Raw genomic sequence first — 17,948 nt, 5'->3', positions numbered from 1 at the left:
TGTACCTCAGCGCGGAGGCTGAGGCGCTGCGATAGCTCACAGAGTTGGGCTCCTCCAAAGTCATCGCAATCATCGTCACATGCAGCATCGATCAAATGTACCTACAGGCCTTTTGGAGTCGTTTGGTTTTTTTGTTGTTGTTTTGTTTTGTTTTTTTGTTTTTATCCGATGGCTCGAATCAGATCAGGTTGGTGTGGGGGGGTTTTGGGGGTTAGGGTTAGGGGGAGGAGGGTTGGGGGGGGGGATGCGCTGTGGGTACGTTTGATGTGACCTTTGGGTGCATGCAAGTATTCCAGTGCATTATCAATCCAAGCCTGAAATAAGTATCAAGCAGAACGTGTGCTTCAAGTATTTTCATGTCCACTGAAAGAAAAAAGAAAAAGAAGGAAAATAAAACTAAGAACCCCCCCCACACCCCCCCCCCCACCAAAAAAAAAAAAAAAAAAAAAAAGATATTTAACTTTATGAGTAATACTTTCTCCCCACCCGAAAAGCTACAGATCCACCCCCCCACCAGAAAGAACCTCTGGACGTTCGGCCCTCAGTGACATGAAAACACGTTATTTCCATTCCTTTTTTGAAAAGCGGTGGTACAAGCTGTCTTCTGTTTTGTGTTGAGAGTAGACGGATAACCACATTAGCTTACCAGCAAAAACCAGTTCTGTGCACTGTTTATAAGACAGCATGTGGTCTGGCTTACTTTTTTTTTTTTATCTTTTTTTATTTATGTTGTTCCCATTTTGTAAAAAAAAACATTGTTGAATTAGCACCCATGCATACCCAGAAAACATACAGGTGTCGTACTCAAGTGATTTCGAAACCCCTGCCGACACTCGACCTAAAATATACACATTTCTTTTCTTTTTTCTTTTTTTTTGCAGTAATGTACGTTAGAGTATCATCTGCATATAGGGAGATTTATTTTGGGGTTTTGTTTGTTTTCCGGCTGACGTGAGGCTTTTCCTGTCTGTTTTTCTTTGGGCAAACATGGTGTGTTCGTGCGGCCTCATGTCGGGTGTGTTTTTTTTGTTGTTGTTGTTGTTTTTTTCTGATCTGCCGGACAGTGTGAAGGTACAGGAACATGTCATCCTAGACAGTGCAGCAGCCCTGATTGCCGTGGGACCCAGCTAATACGGGCGTGGGAATGATGGAAGCATGCTGCTCGCAAAGTGCAGCCCCCCCCCCACCCCCACCTCCCCTCCACCCTTTCTCTTCCTTCGGCAAAAGACCCATTTTTACCTCGTCTCGGGTGTGGACGAATATGAGGCTTTTTTTTTTTTTTTTTTTTTTAATTTAAGTCTTTAAAGTAATATCATAACTTATCGTAACTGATAAGACTTGTCGTTGGCGAGCTTTAACGTATTTGACCGCAGTTTGGCTGACGGAGATCGATGCAGCGGTACGAAAGCGGACAACACACGTCAGAAGTCGCTTCGGGTCGGACCGCTGGCTCGACGTGCTAACTACTTTTACGTTTAATTTTTTTTTTATTATTATTTTGTATTTATTTTTGTAATAATCTGCCGTGTGTTATCCGTTTTTGCCAGCCTGCAAAAATCAGCATTTATTTATTTATTTAAAAAAGAAAAATATTCTTTCATCGTTACCGCTTGTTATTCAGGAAACACAGAAAACAAGTAGGTACAAGTTTTTCATGTGTGTATGCATGGGCTGTAAACCAGAAAAAATTATTTTGTCAAACTACAGCAAAATTCATTCCTCCCTTGTCTTTTTTTTTGTTTGTTTTGTTTTTCTCCCACCACCTCCTCCCACCACCTCCTCCTCTCTTCCTTCATTCTCAAGCTCGATGTGTTGGATGCCAATCAAGTCCCAAAACCAAGTCCAAAAAAAATAAACAAATAAATAAGAAAAAAGAAAAAAACCCAAGCAATGAAATCAAAAGCAAACATCATGTTAGATGGGATCGTCTACCGATGGGAAAAAACAAACAAACAAACAAACAAACAAACAAAAAAAACAAACATGTGGTGTCGGCTCATTCCTAATGGTTTTAACTGCAATACAGCCTGATGCTTGGAGATAAATCATGAAAGGGGGAGGGGGAGGGGAGGGGGGAGGAGGGAAGGGGGAGTGGTAAAGGGAAGAGATTACAGCGTCGGGTGTGCTGCTGCAAAGGGGGTAAGGTGGGTGGGGTTGGGGGGTGGGGGGAGGTTTGTAAAGCAAAAGAGGGCGGGGGCGGGTGGAGGGGGGGACGGAGGGCAGACCAGGCAAAGAACGAAAAATGGGCAATCCGTTGAAGGTATGATAAAAAAAAAAAATAATAATAATAATATGTTTGTTTGTCTGTAAAATGGCATAGGCAGTCCTCATGGTTAGTGCTATGGTACAATAAAGTGGTCTTACAATTTTTCCTCTTACTGAAAACCTTGAGAGCGTCTGTGACACGGCTGCAATAACAAACGGGGGGTTAAACAAAGTAAGTCTCTCACACACACACACACACACACACACACACACACACACACACACACACACACACACACACACACCAAAGAAAGGCACAACCTTCAAAAAGTTCTGTCCATCGCCGGTTTTCGGGCCCGCGAGGCACGGCCGGAGAACGAGGTTTTACGAGGTTGTTTTTTTGGTTTTTTTTCCGGATCCCGCGACGACCCGACACGCAGAAAATTGCAGCGCCACGACGCCAAAACGCTCGAGTGGACGTTTTTTCGCGACCTGCGATTTACGACGCGGTGACTATCTCTTAAATCAGCCCGTCCGCCCGAGGAAACTCTCTTTGCGACGCCAGCGCGATTTTTCCGCCACGAAAACTAAACAATGTGGTCAGCGGAAGCTGTGCTGAAAGCATCGACGGCGTTAAAGCAAGTCCCGTCGAACAAAACTCGCTTCGTTGACCAAAAACAAGCCCTCATTTTACGATCAGGAAGGCCGGGAAGTGACGGGATTTGCGGGAAACGTGCTCTTCACAATAAAATGTTCTAATGAAATGCTTATCATCAAAGGAAGTGATTATTACATACTACTGTATGTTAAATTAGTTTTATACGCACGTCAAATTGTAAGAGACCTCTCTCGCGCATTCACGCGTCTACGTGTTGAATTAACAGGAATTAAAACAGCATCTGAAGCTCTTATTTTTAAGGCCGATCTACTTTTTGGAAGTTTAATAAATCAATTTATACAGGGCGTAAAGATCAGCAGCGTCGCGGTGCTCGTGGTTAGAAATAAGCCTCCTGGGGTTTTTTTTGGGCACCACACCCCGCAGTGGCAGGTTGACATCACCGGGGGAGTCACGGTCTCCGACAACCTGGCATTTTCTCTCTGGTGGAACAAGCAACGCATTTGACGCTGAGTCAGCAGGTTTTCTGCTCCGTTTGTTTCGGCGTGGGTGATACCGAGGTCCGACGAGTCCAACGAACCCGCCGCGGAGGTTAAAAGCAGATTTGGGTCATGCTTTTCGTTACGACTGTTCGGGAAAGACCAAAAAAAGAAAAAAAAAAGATTTCTCGGAGCGCCGCGGGAATGAACGAGTCGGCCGGGTGTGCTATTTTCAAACCGCTCGACCGTCGGGCGTTTATTTATTTTTTTGGGGCCCGCAAAAAAAGTCCGTCTCTGACTTCTAAAGACGCGAAGGGGGCCGGTTTAAAAGCCGAGGCGCGAGGCTCTTCCCCGCGTCGGGTGTTTTTCCGCCTTACCTCCTTGCTGCCCTCCACGTCCGAAGAGTCGCTGCTGAAGTCTTCCGTGTTCAGGTTCTCGAAGTCCGACTCGCCCACCGCGATGGGCACCGTCACCGTCAGGCTGGGGTTGTGGATGAACGACATGTAGTCGCACTCCTCCGCCGGGTACTTCCCCGCCGCGTCGTCGACCGCTGGGCCGCCGCCGCCCCCGACCACCAGGCCGCCGCCCCCGGGCCGCCCGTTGCCCTCCGTCGGGTACACCCCGCCGCCGGGCTCCTTGGTGATCTCCACCAACGTGTGGTTGGAGATGCAGTTGCCTTTGCCGTTGCTGTGCAGCTCGTCCAGCGGTTTGATCTCCTCCGCCAGGACGGAGCCCTTAACGCTGCCTCCGCCGCCGCCGCAGCACACGCTCCGGAGGGACTGCCGCACGGTCGTCTTGACGAACGTGATGCCCCGCTGGATGCGCCCCACGGCGATCTGCAGGTTGTTCATCTCGCTGTCGTCGTCGGTCGCCGCCAGGTTGTCGGCGCTGAAGGAGCTCAGGAGGAGGGCCAGGAAGAGGTTGAGGACCTGGGGAGGGAAGGAGGTGTCAACGGAACGGCTTCGGGGTCGGACTTTGTCCTGCGACCGGAGGGGTGCGCGACGCGGTGAGCTCGACGCGGCCGGGGCTTTCTCCGTTACAGCGTGCTACGCTGAGATCGGCGCTTTTTGCTCGTCCATCGGCCTCTGCTGTCGGAATGAAAACACAACGGAGTTCATCCAATGCCGCGTATAAAAATCAGCGAGTAAGCTTTCGATCCGACACCTCGAAACCTTAAAACGCAGGTCACGTCCGACTCAGAAGGGGGGGGAATAGCGAGCGCACGTTACCGCGGCGACCTCGCCCAAGTTAAAACCGGAGCCGCGTAGCTCGCCGATCTCCCGTCGCGGTACACCCCTTTAATTTCGCTCCCCTCTCCCCCCCACCCTCCACCCCGACGTATAAAAGAGCCAGAGGGGAAACCCCCCCCCCTTCCTCCACCGTACCACCAGGTTCCCGATGACCATGACCATCATGAAGACGATCAGGCACATGCTCTGGCCCGCCACCTCCATGCAGTCCCACATGGTCTCGATCCACTCGCCACAGAGCACGCGGAACACGATGAGGAAGGAGTGGAAGAAGTCGTGCATGTGCCAGCGCGGCAGCTTGCAGTCGTCGGAGATCTTGCACACGCACTCCTTGTAGCTCTTGCCGAACAGCTGCATGCCCACCACGGCGAAGATGAAGACGATGATGGCCAGCACCAAGGTGAGGTTGCCCAGCGCGCCCACCGAGTTGCCGATGATCTTGATCAGCATGTTGAGGGTGGGCCACGACTTGGCCAGCTTGAAGACCCTCAGCTGGAGGGAATACGAGACGTATTAACACATCGTAAGGTCTTTTTTTTTTTTTTTTAAATACATTTTGACGGGTTGCATATTATGATAAAGTCACGAAAACGCAACGACGTTTTTGTTTGCGTACGTTAAAATGAGATGCAACCCGTTTTTTGAGCTGCGGACGTCAGCGTGAATCGAAGAATCAAAGAAAAAGGAGGGCAAATATTTCCAAAATGTCAAATTACTGGGTTTTTTTCAGTTTGATTGGGATTAAAATAGCAGTCTGAAACCACGGCAGCACAATTTGGTCCGAAATAAATAAATTAAAATAAAAGGTCTCAATCTGGTTCAACTCAAATTACACCGGCATTTTTTGGAAAAAAAATCAGCTGCAATATCCGACATTTTCGATCACACCGATTACACAGAGAGTCACTGTTACAAAGAAGCTTTTTTTTTATACGAGATATCCGATCGTTACCAATCTGAAGGAGCGCAGCACCGACAGGCCTTCGACGTTGGCCAAGCCGAGCTCGACGAGACTCAGGCTGACGATGATGCCGTCGAAGACGTTCCAGCCCTCCTGGAAGTAGTAGTAGGGATCCAGTGCGATGATCTTGAAGCACATCTCCGCCGTGAAGATGCCCGTGAACACCTGCGGGTGAGGAGGCAGGAGAAATGAGCCCGTAACCCCCGACGACGTTTCCCCCCTACCCCCGGTTCGACGCGGCGAAAGGGAACTTGCCAGGTTTCCGACGGAGAGGACGTTGTCGAACTCTTTGGTCATGGGGTAGTGCTCCATGGCCATGAAGAGGGTGTTGAGGACGATGCAGATGGTGATGGCCAGATCCACAAACGGGTCCATGACCACCGTGTTGACCACGTCTTTGATTTTCAGCCAGGCGGGGCAGCAATCCCAGATCAGACCGGTGTTGGCGAATCTGTACCAGCAGGGCGGACACTTCTGTCTCGACTCCTCGAGCTCTGTAAAAAAAAAAAAAAAGAAAAGAAAAGAAAAAGAGAAAGATCTCTGTGGAACGACATTCAGGAAATGAGACCGACGAGGACCGAGCGCGACGGTTGATCCCGACCTTCCATGGTGTTGGTGAGGATGCTGGCCACGCTCATGGCTCTCTGCCGGCCCCCCGGCTCCTCTAAATAGTCCGCGGACGGCTGGCGGAAGCCCGACCGGCGTTTCTTCAGCTCCGTGTCCGTCGTCGTCCCCTGGAAGAAGAACGAAAATCAACATGAAATAAATGAATAAATAGAACGCAAATCAACCGTGTTGAGCACATGTGAATTTCTTGGATTTTAAAGGGCCTGCTTCATGTTCCGCCCACACAGGTGAACTTAAAGGTCCCATATGTATATATATATACACAAGATAGATATACATATCTTTCATATCTTAATTACATTTTTAATTGGTTGAAAAATTCCATAACAATCCATTTAGCTGTCGCCAAGGCATTGAAACTATTAAACAAATACTAAAAGCCACTGTTTTTAGTCTTTATGGACTATCATATGTTAATGTTAAGTCGGGCTAAAACCAGGCGAAAGCATAGATTTCTGGAGTCTACAATCTGGAGTAGGAACAGGAAGGCGGGGAAGCATCGAGAGACGCACTTAAAAAAAGATTTGGTCTTTTTCGTAGGATTTGCCGACAGCAACGAAAATAGATTTTTTTTGGGGCGGGGGAACGCTTTCTGGGACTCAACGAAGGGTTTCCGGACCGCGGAGTCACCTCGGGCAGCAGGAGACCTACGGGAGAGGTCGTCACGGACGTCCCGCCGACCAGCGACACCACGCCGTTGCAGTCCACCGCGCAGTGCATCTTGCCGTTGGCGGGCAGCACGATGCGCGGCGCCCCGAGGCTCGTCTGGCTGACGGCGCTGCAGCGCCGCTCGAGGCGTCGCGGCAGGAACAGCGAGCCGCGCCGGCTGTCGCTCTCCTCGAAGGTGCTGTGCTCGTCGTCGGCGAAGTCGTTCTCGGAGCCCATGTCGCGGGCGCGGCCGCGGAAGCTGAAGAGGCTGGCGCGGCTGTTCCTCCGGGGGGAGAAGAGGGAGCCGCGGATGCTGAGGAGAGACTGAGACGGAAAGACGGGGTTTTATCGGAGCGGCTCGGCGGGAAGATCCCCGGCGCTGCGCGAGCGCTATTTGGTTGCCGGGACGACGCACTCCGAACGGTCCCGGAAAAGAAAAAAAAAAAAAAAGAAAAACTTGCTGGACACTTTTTCACCAAATCGGAAGTTTTCCCTACTTCCAATCTGCCCCTGTTAGCTTAGCATTAAAATAAATAAATAAATAAAACTGGGAAATAGCTAATCTGGCCGGGGCCTGAAGATGCCGAACTCTACCGGCACTTCTTAACACTCACGTTGTGTCTTTAGGGTCTCATCTGTACGGGGAAAAAAAACAAAACATTTTGGGTGCGGTTCACAGATGATTGACAGGTCAGTAATAAAAGTACGTACGCCAGAAAAATTCAATAAATTTGAGAACAAAATAAAAAAAAAAACATTTAAAATTTTGAAAACAAACTGAGTTTTTTGCACTTACAAAAAAAGTTCAAATCTGAATGAATAACGTGCTGGAAAGAGCGCAAATAGAGTTTATGAACACGTCTGTGACAAAAACAATATCGGGTAAAAAAAAAATAACCGCTGAATCGGCTGTCTGGGAAGGAGCGTCTACCTGGTTGGGCGAGGAGCATCTCTTCTCGTAAGACAGCCGGTTGGCGTCGATGGAGAAGCGGAAGCTGGACCTCTTGATGCTGTCCTCGGACTCGGACTTGTGGAACTTGCCGCGGCCCCCCCGCTCCTCCTCCTCCTCCCGCTGCTTCCTCTTCTTCCGCCGGTTGCGCCGCTCCTTGGCACTCTTGGAGCTCAGCTTCGACGTCGCCGAGGACGACGACCCGGCAGTGGGGCCGCCGCCGCCGCCGCACCCCCTCCCGCCGTACTCCCCGCTCTCGGTGGCTGCTGCTGCCGCGGCAACCTGTCGGCCAATCGGGAAACACGCGCGCACACACACACACACACACACAAAGAAAAACACAGTTGTCATGGCGACCCGGCGTGTCTGTCTCAGAAGGCTTTCTCCGTGCGGAGCGGAGGAGAAGCAGCTGAGAGCAGCGGCGGGGACATAAAAAAACAAAAACCTCAAGACGCCTTCTAAATACGGACGTCTGAATGTTTTCATCATGTGTTTATAATATTTATCAAATTAAGAGAGCGACTGTGTGAGGAAATATCATTCTTAACAGGCCACGTGACGCTATGATACGGTGTTGTGTTGATGAAATGCGTCTGGAAAGCTACAGATGTGGACGATTATTAGCGCCAGGATCGTTAAAGAGTCTCTCGTGGCAACAACGGCAGCAACTACAACAACAAAGAAAAAAGGACGGAGCAGAGGTGGAGGTGGAGGGGGGGGGGGAGGTGCAAAAGGAAAAACAAAAGAGCGGCGACGAGACAGGAGAGGACGTCACGTGGTCCTTATGAAAAATGAGGGGAGGAAACAACTTCTCAGGCCGCTGCCCTCTTGAGGGGCGTCTGTCGTCCGCGGCGGCACGTCCCTCGGTCGCCCTGGTAACCCCGGCTTCGAGCCAGGGAATCAACACCCGTTTTCGGATCGTTTCTCGAACGCGAGGACAAAGAAAGATCTGAAATGTGCCTGCCTGTGCCTCCTCCTGCTGCCTCTTCAGCTGCTCCAGCATGGCCTGGAACTCCTCCTCCTTCTGCTGGGCCTCCTCGATGGTGGCCTGGTTCTGCTCGTCGTAGGCCATGGCCACCACGGCCAGGATGAGGTTGACCAGGTAGAAGGAGCCCAGGAAGATGACCAGCACGAAGAAGATCATGTAGGGCTTCCCCGCCGCGCGCAGGGTCTGACGAAGAAGAAGACGGACACGTTAAAGGGGGTTAAAAGAAGTAATTCGCTGCCCTTCAAAGCTCCTCTTTGTAGCTCAGCTGACACAAAACACCGTGTTCGGCTGTGGTTATCCGGCTGTTCCCGCCGCATTGTGCTCCCAGTACAAAGTGACACACCCTTTTTGGGAAAGCTCTTCTGGGATTTGTTTGCACAGATATTTACTAGGCTAGACGAGGTTAAAAGGCTTTATTTTTTTGCTTGTTTGTGTTTCGAGGTCTCCGCCGAACCTGCTGGTAGAGGTTTTCCCAGAAGTCCTGCGTCATGAGTCGGAACAGGGACAGGAAGGCCCAGCTGAAGGTGTCGAAGCTGGTGTAGCCGTAGTCCGGGTTACGGCCCGCTTTGATGCAGGTGTAGCCCTCCGGGCAGAGGCTTGGAGGACACGCACGGTGTTAGAAAAACAAACGGTCAACGGCACGAGAGGTGCTACTTGTGGCGTTCAAAACAGAAAAACAATCAGGTTAAGTTGGAGAAATCAGTCTAATTGAAGCAGGAACTTTCCCATGGTTCCAGGAACTGTTCCGGGAAGCACGCTCTTTTCTGTTTCTGCAGGAACTGAGAACTATTCGAGATCTTCAAACTTTTTTTTTTTTTTTTTTCTTTTTTTTGAGCTCCTACATCCAAACAGACACTTTTCCAGTGACCGGCCAGACCCCCCCCCCTCCCCTCTCGATAAATGCTTCAAATATTAACAATAAAAGGTTTTATCGGCCTTACCCGGCGCCGCTGCCGTTCCCGCAGAGCAGAGCGTCCCGCCGGCCGGGGAGGTAATAGTAATTACCTGGAGGGGGGGGGGGAGAGAGAGAGAGAGAGAGAGAGAGAGAGAGAGGACGGTCAGTCGGAAGACCTGATGTGAGCGAACAGAACGTGGGAACGGGAGGACAACGTGTCGTGAGGGGTGGGCGGGAGGAAGGGTGGAGGGGGGGTGCTGACCACATCATTTCCCTGAGTTTTCGTGCGACGTGTGAATTCACAAACCACCGCGTCCCAAAAAAATATAAATACGAAAAAAAGTTGCGCCAAACGTAAATAAAACCGGAAGGCATTGATTCACTGTCAATGGACCAAACGACAACGTGTTAAATGTTGTTTCGTGAAACATATGTGCCCCGTTTTGAAATTGACGGCAGCAAAACATCCTCAAAAAAGCTGGGGGGGGGGGGGGGGGGAGAGACGGGAGAAGTTGCTGACGTCGGCAAAAACCATAAAAACAGCGTGGCCGGTGACAGACCTGTCGCCTATTTAAAACATTTGGCTCGCAATGAAATTAAAAACACAACGAAGGAGATCCCGAACGGTTGAGCAGCTGAGAGCCCATATAAGGGCCCGACGACAGCGGGACGTGTACCACCAAACTGTCCCAGAGCCACATCGTGAGGCAAGCGTCACTCGTCCCCGTCGGCCGATCGCTTCGTTTCTTCCTCCTCCTCCTCCTCCCGGGTCACAGCTTGTCACGCGGCGCCGTCTCCTCGATATCCGGCCGGCGGATCGGTGACTCACCCACCCTGCCTCCCTACACCCCCATTCCCCTCCCCCCCTCCCCTCCGGCGCTTTCAATAAGGGCTGCTTCATGCCACACAGATGGGCGACCGGGAGACTGACGACAAGAGGTGAGGAAGGAGTAGTGGAGGGAGGGGAGGGGGGGAGGGAAGCAGTGTGTGTGTGTGTATGTGTGTGTGTGTGTGTGTGTGTGTGTGTGTGTGTGTGTGTGTGTGTGTGTGTGTGTGTGTGTGTGTGTATGGGGGGGGGCGTTGCGTTTGTTGCGGCGATTATCCGCCACATTTGCCTTCGTTCCTTATCGTTCCCCTGACCTCCACACACACACACACACACACACACACACACACACACACACACACACACACACACACACACACACGCTTGCAGCTCGACGACGATTGACTCACTCTCGTCGCTGATGTACTCCGTCCAGTTGAAGGTCTCCGTGGCGTTGAGCTCCAGCAGGCCGCCGCCGTCGAGAAGCGTCGCCTCGGCGACGTCACCGCCGCTGCCGTTGCCGGCGGTGGCGTTGCCGTCGAGCGGCAGGCGCACGCACTTCTGCCGCAGGTTGCCCATGAAGAGCTGCAGGCCGATGAGGGCGAAGACGCTCAGGCAGAACACGGTGAGGATCATCACGTCCGACAGCTTCTTCACCGACTGGATGAGGGCGCCCACGATGGTCTTCAGGCCTGGGACGGAGTGAGGGGGAGAGGGGAGGGGCGGGGGGGGGGGGGATGGGAGAGACAGGGGACATGGCGGAGCGGTTACCGCCCGGTCATTACAGCCGCGGGCTTCGTGTAGAGGAGGCGCTTCGAGGTGAAAGCGAGCGGCGGGAGGTTCCTGTATGAGACACGACGTCAATACAGGAACACCGTGGATACCCCCCCCCCCATCATCTTTGGGAGGGGGGGGGGCCATCAGTCATGAATAATTTGCTTGTGTGCGAGTAAAACTCTTCTGAGCTCTTCTTTTGTTTTTGCGCAGTCGCAACCCGGAATTACTTGGAAATCAAATCTCGTATCTACGTCCGCATTCTTTGCGTTCCCTCTTTATTCTTCGCTCCGAATGCATTCCAACATCTGGATAATACGAACATCTGCCTGCAGTCGTTCGTAGGATCGAAGGGGGCTTTTTTTTTTTTTTTTTTTTTGGTTTGTTTTTTTGCGCTGCCACAAAAACGGAGCCCAGCGGGAGGGTTTTTTTTACGCAAAGAGCCAAACGAGGGTTTGCTTGGTGTTGTTTTTTTGTTTTTTTGAAGTGTGTGATGTGCAGGGTGTGAGGAGGCCACGACACGCAACACCGAACGAGACGTGCAACGGGGGAACAAAAACCAGGTAGGGAGGAAACCCTAAACACACAGCTGCTTTGGCACCAGAAAAAACACAAATAAATAAATCTGCTTTTCCAATGTCTCATGCAATAATAAATAAATAAATAAACAAATAGTGCACAGAAAAGAAAAGAAAATCTAGTCGTTAAGGCTCCCAAGGCGAGAATAGATTTCAACCAGGAAGGATTCTGCCTTAAAGGAAAGCGTCTAAAAGCCGAGAATCCCGTCAATCTGTGCGACGAGATTGGAGGCGGATTCCAGCTTTTAAGCCGGCCCTTCGGTGGCGGAGGACGGCGTGAGGGGACGGCGTTCGAAAGGCTTTGAGTGTGTGTGTGTGTGTGTGTGTGTGTGGGGGGGGGGATGTTAGCAGGGCGTGAAAAAAATAAAAATAAATAAATAAACGCCAGCTAGCCGCTATGTAGCGTTTGGGCCCCTCGGTGGCGCTCTCTCACCTGGGATGACTGATATAGTTTTCAGGGCTCGCAGAACCCTGAAGGTTCGCAGTGCCGAGACATTGCCCAGGTCCACAAACTCTGTGACATATCTGTAAGGGGGGTGGGGGGAGGGGGAGGGGGAGGATGTGGGACACACACAGCACGAGTCAGGCACAAGACAAAGGGGGAGGGAGGGAGGGAGGACGGCAAAAACGGTCACGCACAGGAGACAGGACGGCAGGAGTTCGCCCCGGGCGGGGCGGGGAGGGGGGGGGGAGGGCAGGGTGAGAGGGGGTGGAGGGGATGGGGAGCTTACCTGGGATGACCGAGATCGTTTTCAACGCTCGCAATACTCTGAACGTGCGCAGAGCGGAAACATTGCCTAGGTTTACAAACTCTGTTATATACCTGCAGGATCAAACGCACAGTTACTGCACAGCACACAGAACAACACCAAATGCAGTACAGGTAAAGGTGGAGAGGAGGGAGAGGAGGGGGGGGGGGGGGTGGCGATGAGGCCGCCGTGACGACCGCCGCGGAGGAAGCCCGTAACCCTCCCCACCACCACCACCACCCTCCCCGACCGGATTCGGCTCGGTCCCGACGCCTCACGCACCCGAAGCTTCAAAAGTCGCAAAGGGGGAGCTACGATTTGTGCGTCGCCGCGGGCGACCGACTCGTACGTTCTGTCGACGTTCCTGCGACGTGACCCGTCTTTTCTTCTTCTTCTTTTTTCTTTTTAAGTTTCACTTCTAGCGGGTTCAAGTCGGATGAGCGCGGTGAACTTTCTTTAAATGTTATAAAAATCCGCACCGAAGAGCTTCTCAGCTCGGACTGAAAGTGTTTTGGGTAAATTCAAGCCAAAAAGTCTTCTGACAGAAAACAAAGAGGCGACTTTCAGGGAAGACGACGCTGCCGCAAAAAACCACAACCACTTCAAGAAAAGTGACTATTTTGAATATCCTATATTTTGGGGGGGTCATTTGAACGCAACGTTGTTTTTTTTTCCATCCTTTAAAAACCCAACTTTTTCCCAGTGATGTCGCCAAGGTCTCCTGGAGCATTTGAAAAGGGCCTCCGTTGCCGATTTCGAGAGTCCGATGCGTGCGTAACTAAGCAACCGGTGACGATCGAGCGACGGAGTTCCACCTTTCTCTGGAACGTCTCGGGGAAACGGGTCACATTCATGCCACCGTCAACAGAAGCTACGACGCCGAAGGCTTCGATCTCGTGGGTGGGAGGGGAGGGGAGGGTGGAGTCGGGAGGTGGGAGGGGTGGGGGGTGGGGCGAGGGCGAGGGGAGGGCGCTTCACATCCATTAAGAGCAGAAGTAGAGATTCCTGGCGACGCCATTGAAAACGCAACGCCGATCTCTCTCTTCCTCGACTTCGTCGGCTGATGAGCATCTCAAACACGTTTTTTTTTTGTTTTTTGTTTTTGTTTTTCTAAAATTGGTCGCAATACTTACGCCATGAGGATGACACTGAAATCCAGCCAGTTCCACGGGTCCCGCAGGAAAGTGAACTTCCCCACGCAAAAGCCCCGGGCCAGGATCTTTATGAGGGACTCGAAGGTGTAAATCCCCGTGAATGTGTACCTGGCAAACAAAAGAAGGCAGAGGAAAGGCAGGAAATGAAGAAAAAAACAAAACAAACGCACAATAAAAAAGCTGCCGTGGGGAGAAATATTGATTCTGGATCTCTATCATACCTAAAAATCACCGCGAACCTTATGTCAATTTTCTTGATAGAAATCTGGATTATTATTTTGTTTTTTTTTTTAATTTTACATTAAAATGCTGCAAAGTCGTTCTGATTTTATGTGGAATTTCCTTCCTTGAGCTGCATTTCTTGTATGAAAGGTGCTCCGCAAATAAAGCTCATTATTATTATTATTATTATTATTACTAATATTCTACGGAGAAAGTTTCCTCCGAAACATGATTAGCTTTGAGGCTGGAGTCCAAAATGAAAACACACAACAACAACAACAACAACAAAAGCGTCTTTGTTTTTTCCCTCTATGATTTCTAAGCGGATGTTGTTGTTTTTTTTAAACATACAGACATGAGATCCACAAGAAGAAGAAGAAGAAGAAGAAGAAGGAACTCACTCTACATTCTTGGCCCAGTCCGGGGGGTTACTGAGGGTCATGAACGAACAGTTGGTCAGGATGGTGAACATGATCAACATGCTGAACAGCGTGAGGGGGAAAAAAGTCAAGGAACAACCCGCCGTGACCACATCCCCCCCCCCACCCCCTACCCCCCTCCATAACCCTCCCCCATACCCCCCCCTCCCCAACCCGTCCCTCTGTAAGCTTCTCTGGTGGTCTGGGCCAGTTATCAGACCTCTTTTGTCACCCCCCGAGAACCCCTGTTTTTCTTTTTGTTGTTGTTGTTGTTGTTTTTTTTTTTTTAAATCCACAACTGGTGAAAGGATATGAGTGCACTAAGACTCGGATCGCTATCCTCCTCAGAGGGTTGAAGGGGCTGAGGATGTACAAGGCAGGAGTGGCGTTGAAACGGAAGATCGCCTTCCCGCGATTCAATACGATGAAGGTCTGGGAGAGAGAGAGACACACACACACACACACACACACACACACACACACACACACACACACACACACACACACACACACACACACACACACACACACACACACACACACACACACAGGTTAAAGCAGGGATTAGCACTTAGCCCCATTTCGCTTTAAATTCGTAAACTGTTGTGACGACGACGGCGTTAGTGAATCTCATCATATTTTATGTGTCCAAAAACAAACTTATAAAAATGGATTTTTTTTTTTTATTATCTTGAAATAATAAAAAAGTCTCAAAAAACTGCATCTAAATTTATTTTTTTTTAAAAACAAGTTAAATTGCATTTTGGAGATAAAACGATCAACGCACTCGACCGCCGGTGGGGGAAAAAAAAAAAAAAAAAAAACGACTTTACGGGAGCGAGAATCGTGATGAAAATCTGTTCGTGTTAAATTCTGATTGCACGAGTTCAAATGAAAAGATCTCAGCCGCGGATTCAAAGTGCTTTAATAACGACCGCACCGGCGAATATCTGGAAAGACTTCATGTGCTTCTCGGCTCGTCTACGTGGGAGGAAATTGCTGCGTGTTCCCTGTAAAGAGTTCGCTGAGAGCTTTTATGAGCTCGGACCAGGGAAGAAAAAAGCGTGAGTCATAACTGGAAGCTGAATCGGTGTCCATAACGACGCCGCGGAGAGCCGCGGTTCCTGCTGTATATATATATATATATATATATATATATATATATATATGGCCGGTGGGGTGGAGGCGGAAGGGGGGTCTTTTTAAAATATCGATAAATACAAAAGGCGGGTGGCTGCATCGCTTCCAAATGTTTTCCCTATTGGCCGGCGGCGACCCCGCCCACAGACCTTCTGATTGCCGTAGAAGGTGTCCAGGTCCTCCAGAGGCGTGGACACCAGGTGGGGGGGCGTGTCCCCGTAGATGAAGGGCAGGGACTTGCCCGCCTCCAGGTCGCTGTTGGGCCTGGGCCCGTTGTCGTCGTCGGCGCCGTCGCTGCGGCGGTCCGCCCGCGGTCTCCGGGCCGCCTCCTCGGCGATGCGCCGCTCGATGGCGCCCAGCGACTCGGGGGCGAAGGGGCGGAAGCTGTCAGGTCCGGGCGGTACAAGCAGCTGCGCCATCTTGTCATCCTGCTCCTTCAGAGGGCGGCGGGGGGCTCAGCTGGGACGGGGAGCTGAGGAGGGGATACCAGATGAGAAGGGGGGGGTCAACTCTATAGTACTATAATATATTATAGTATAAAGACATTAAAAGCCTGCCCATAGAGCCACAGAGAAAAACGTCTTTTTTTTAAGCCAGCCCCCTACTGGCCCTCACTGGTATTGCACCTTTAAGGCACTTCAGCATGCGGCTTCACATTTCCGACCCCGGGAGGCGGCGTCTATTTTTACGTACGGTGAACGTGACCGTTGATGATTTGACCACGCCGATCGAGGACGCTTTACGGAGACGCATTTAAAACAATAAATAAATCAATCAATTTAAATAAATAAAGGCTCGGGCAGAGAGGACAAAATGAAACACATTTCACATGCAAATGTCTCCGAGTGACTAACACCAGTCTGAGTGCCTTCAGTGGGATGTTTGTGCTTTTATAAGCGGCGACTGACGGGGGAAGAAGAAAAAAAAAATAATAATAATAATAATAATAATGGACGGATTACAAATTTAATAAGCGTCGTTTCTTCTCTGTTGTGACGTCCGGGTTGGAATATTTCTGAATTAAAAGAAGCGGCGGGAGGTCGCAGGTCTGACGTGGGCAGCTGGAAAAGACGCCGTAATCCTCGGCCTTGATCTATTTATTGCTTTGCGTTTGGCCCTCGGCGGCTTCTGAGGAAGTCCTGGTGTGCTCCTTCCTTCCACCGATAATTAATTGGCGGATAGCCTGGAACCGGGGAATAAATAATAAATAAAATAAAATGAAATGGACTATTTTAAGAAGAAAAAAAAAACAACAACCCCAAAAGAGATAAGACAGGTCGTTAGGTTTCGGAGACGCTACCGAGGTACGAATGAAAAGTGAACAAGCCTGCTGTTGTGATGCTAACTTCGCCACTCGCGTACCGTTAAACCACAGCAGAGGGCGATGATGTCATCGAAACGTGGGGCGGAGGGTGTGTGTGTGTGTGTGGGGGGCGACGTGGAAATAGGTTAAAAGTTCAGATCGGGTCGGTTTTCTCGAATCAGATCTTTTAAGACCGCGGGGACGCCCGCCGACCCCGACCCGCGCCGGTCGCCGCGGTAACGACCCAGCAAAGAGCGAAGCGGACGATTTGTTTCGGCATCTTTCCGCGGACTTGTGGTTCTCCATAGGGCCCCCCCCCCCCACACACACACACACACACACACACATCTCTGTTAGCGCTCAGCCTCGATCTCTGCCTCTGTAAATGATGGGATGTCTCATGGAACATCATCTGCTCGTGTCCCGGAGACCGCCCGGGGACGCAGTGTTGTGATGCTGCGTCCTGACAGCTTGTCGCCCGCCGGAGTAGGCAGCTAAACCCCCACCCACCCCCCACCCACCCCACCCACCCCAACTAAACTAAACTAAACTAAAAAAAAAAAACATTCCTACAGGTCTCATTAAAAAGAAAGCTGTTCAACACACACATAAATACAACCTCCTGCAGGTAAACACACAGGGGGGGGAGGGGGGAGGGAGGGGGAGGTGAAACGGGGTGAAAGGTCACGACAAACAACAAAAACAAGCCAGCAGATTCTTTGCTCCTCAGCGAGCGTTTTGTTTTTCGGGACTTGAACTTTTTTCTTCTATTTTTTTTTTTTTTTACGCTTCACAAACATGAGAGAGAGTGCAGAGAAACATGAGCCGCTCCCCCCCCCCCACCACCACCACCACCATCCCCCCTCCACCCTCCACCTCCACCTCCACACAGGCAGATGGCTCACTGTCCGCGGTGCTGAAGAAGCAGCTGCCCAACAGGTGGAGACCGTCCCCTGAACGCGTCAGACCCGAGCACCTCCCGTCTTAAACGGTGTCAAAGGGTGGAGGTGGTGGTGGTGGTGGTGGTGGGGGGGGGGGGTAAACGGCACGAGCACCTCCCCTAATGCTCACGCGACGTCTTTATCGTGACCTTAAACGCACGTTGAGGTCGTTTATTTTCCTCACCCCACCCCCCTCCCTCCCTCCACCTCCCCTCTGTGTTTAC

The 17,948-nt window shown here is 50.9% G+C and overlaps 1 protein-coding gene across 1 annotated transcript in view; it reads right to left on the bottom strand.

The window, feature by feature from the left end:
• scn1lab (sodium channel, voltage-gated, type I like, alpha b) overlaps positions 1–17,948 on the bottom strand; it is a 28,588-nt gene that overhangs the window by 8,767 nt on the left and 1,873 nt on the right. Inside the window, exons 2-17 of the mRNA XM_069721081.1 lie at positions 15,630–15,952; positions 14,655–14,772; positions 14,323–14,413; positions 13,679–13,807; positions 12,528–12,619; positions 10,855–11,136; positions 9,665–9,728; positions 9,178–9,319; positions 8,700–8,906; positions 7,718–8,017; positions 6,769–7,110; positions 6,113–6,245; positions 5,767–6,005; positions 5,503–5,676; positions 4,686–5,042; positions 3,678–4,229 (exon numbers count right to left, since the gene is read on the bottom strand). Of these exons, the coding sequence (XP_069577182.1) occupies positions 3,678–4,229; positions 4,686–5,042; positions 5,503–5,676; positions 5,767–6,005; positions 6,113–6,245; positions 6,769–7,110; positions 7,718–8,017; positions 8,700–8,906; positions 9,178–9,319; positions 9,665–9,728; positions 10,855–11,136; positions 12,528–12,619; positions 13,679–13,807; positions 14,323–14,413; positions 14,655–14,772; positions 15,630–15,899 (3,492 nt within the window). The 5' untranslated portion in view covers positions 15,900–15,952. The remainder of the gene's footprint in view (positions 1–3,677; positions 4,230–4,685; positions 5,043–5,502; positions 5,677–5,766; positions 6,006–6,112; positions 6,246–6,768; positions 7,111–7,717; positions 8,018–8,699; positions 8,907–9,177; positions 9,320–9,664; positions 9,729–10,854; positions 11,137–12,527; positions 12,620–13,678; positions 13,808–14,322; positions 14,414–14,654; positions 14,773–15,629; positions 15,953–17,948) is intronic.

The sequence above is a fragment of the Brachyistius frenatus genome, unplaced genomic scaffold (assembly GCF_029030835.1).
Source record: "Brachyistius frenatus isolate BFR_SWC_R1_liver_20210118 unplaced genomic scaffold, ASM2903083v1 Contig_256, whole genome shotgun sequence".
NCBI classification, from domain to species: Eukaryota; Metazoa; Chordata; class Actinopteri; family Embiotocidae; genus Brachyistius; species Brachyistius frenatus.
This window is presented reverse-complemented; position numbering and strand designations above follow the sequence as displayed.